Here is a 2,270-nt window from a genome sequence, read left to right as displayed (position 1 = left end):
CTACTAACACCTCTACAGCCCACTGCCCACGCCGTGCGTGCGCGTGCGTGCTTGGACGGCTATGTCGTCCTCGCATATACACTGTAGAATGTCTCTCTTTTTCGATTTAACTTAAGAGATAAAGAAGGTAATACAATAAATACCATTTATAACTCTTGTAGTTTTCCGATGTGGGACTAAAGCACTTTACCAAAATAATATAATGTTTATTTAATCTCTCATCTTATTACAATCTATCTAAAGGATTATATTTAATTTGATTGAATCATGGAATTGTATGACAATGAATAACTTGATGATTCAGATATGGGTGATGACTCAATAATTGTATGACCATCTTCCACTCTTTCAAGTGGTGATGCTAGAAAAGGCTTTGGCGGCATTTGTAGAAGCTCCGTGGGGGATTCTAACATTTCAATGACTTTGCTCATAGAACGGCGATCAATAGGTTTCATTTGTATGCAAGATAATGCGACTATGATCAACTTTCTTGCTATTATTTTGTCATACTCTGTTGCATCTTCCATTTCCATGTCTTCTCCTTGATTTAGTTTGTCATATATCCATGATGGGAAGTAAAATTGACTCGAAGCATCTGCAAAGGGATTCACATTCTTCCTTCTCCCTACCATGTCCATTAGCAACATTCCAAAACTATAAACATCAGCCTTATGAGAGACACCTCCCATGCTTTTGTAGAACAGTTCTGGAGCTATGTATCCTATTGTTCCCCTTGCAGCAGTGAGAGGAACAGTATTCTCATTTGTTGGATAGAGTTTGGCTAGCCCAAAATCCGAAATTTTTGGATTAAAATCTTCATCCAAAAGAACATTGTGAGGCTTGATATCAAAATGTAGAATTTGCATATCACAACCTTGATGGAGATATTCAATCCCATGAGCCACTCCTAGGGAGATCTTGTACATCCTTTCCCAACTACTTGAAGAAATAGTACCCTTTTGTTCTTGAGTGAAGATGTACTTGTCTAAGGACCCATTTGGCATGAAGTCATACACTAGAGCCCTTTTTAATCCCTCGAAGCAAAATCCGATAAGTCGCACCACATTGACATGATGAATCCTCCCAATGGTAGCAACTTCATTGATAAAGTCCTGACCATTACCTTTAGAATTTGCTAACATCTTGATCGCAACAAGATTGCCACAGCGAAGCTTTCCTTTACAAACAGACCCAAAACCACCCTGACCAAGTTTGTCACTGAAATGTTTAGTCATCTTCTTAATATCTGAATATGAGTAATGAATTAGCAATAGATTGTTATGCTCTTGTAGAAACTCTTCAATGTTAGTATCCAAGGAGAGATGCCTTCGTCGTCGCAGCATATAATAGATCAAAAATATGGGGCAACACGTATATCCCAATGTAGTTCTAAAAAACAAGAACATCAAGTAGTATTCTGGACAAAGAAAATAATATAGCATTTAGGTCATGTAGTGAATGTGGAATATTAGACTAGCAAATCAGCCATCCCTAAACAGAATGGGTGGGGTTGGACTAGGCAGAAAGTATAGGATGATCAGAAACTCAATCATTAAAATTCTTTTTGCCATCCCCGTCCCTTGCAACCCCAACCAGTCTATATGAATACACAGCTAGAGATTCACAAACCATCAAAAGAAACAGTATCACGCCTTACCTAGAATCATGAGAACCCCTTCTGCAATTTGGAAAAACCACAAAGGAAAAGAAGTGAGTCATTGAAAAGAAAGGAAAAAAGAAAATATTCTTTATATTAGAAATTAAAATAAAATAAAAAATTAAACTAAGTGCAAGTTCTTACGGTAAATATTGGGCCAAAAATATTCCCAGAAGCCTACAAAATCAAGGTATGAAAATGTATCAGCCATTCAAATATAGAAACTGGTTAAATTGGGTCAGTTGAGCTACCAATTAGTAAAAGATTTTCCCAAAAAAAAAAAAAAAAGAGAAGGCACTACTGGGAGAATGAAAGTTCTTTTGTTCCAATCAGCTTGGCTTTTTATAATGAACTCTTGGGCAAAAGAATGGCAACTGATCATGTAGCTCTTGCACCAGTGCGAGAATCAATGAGAGTGCACACAGAAGCACTGATTTGGAGGGAATTTTAAATTTCATTGGAGCTGAATGGTCTTTTCACATGCTCCTGTGTGTGGACATAGGAACCACATTACTAGTAAGCATTCTCTTTCCCTGTTTGGTTTCAAGAAATGAAAAGAAAAGAAAATAATCATGATGACACAATGATTGATTTATGTGTCTCTCTCCCCTCA

The 2,270-nt window shown here is 37.1% G+C and overlaps 1 protein-coding gene across 1 annotated transcript; it reads right to left on the bottom strand.

Annotated features, from left to right (window-relative positions):
* Nucleotides 1-251: 251 nt before the first annotated feature.
* Nucleotides 252-1,377, bottom strand: LOC122644924 (rust resistance kinase Lr10-like). Its single transcript, XM_043838288.1, has one exon. It carries the CDS (start codon nt 1,341-1,343, stop codon nt 252-254), a length of 1,092 nt encoding a protein of 363 aa, XP_043694223.1. The 5' UTR covers nt 1,344-1,377.
* Nucleotides 1,378-2,270: the final 893 nt, after the last annotated feature.

The sequence above is a fragment of the Telopea speciosissima genome, chromosome 11, assembly GCF_018873765.1.
Source record: "Telopea speciosissima isolate NSW1024214 ecotype Mountain lineage chromosome 11, Tspe_v1, whole genome shotgun sequence".
In the NCBI taxonomy this organism is placed as follows: Eukaryota; Viridiplantae; Streptophyta; class Magnoliopsida; order Proteales; family Proteaceae; genus Telopea; species Telopea speciosissima.
This window is presented reverse-complemented; position numbering and strand designations above follow the sequence as displayed.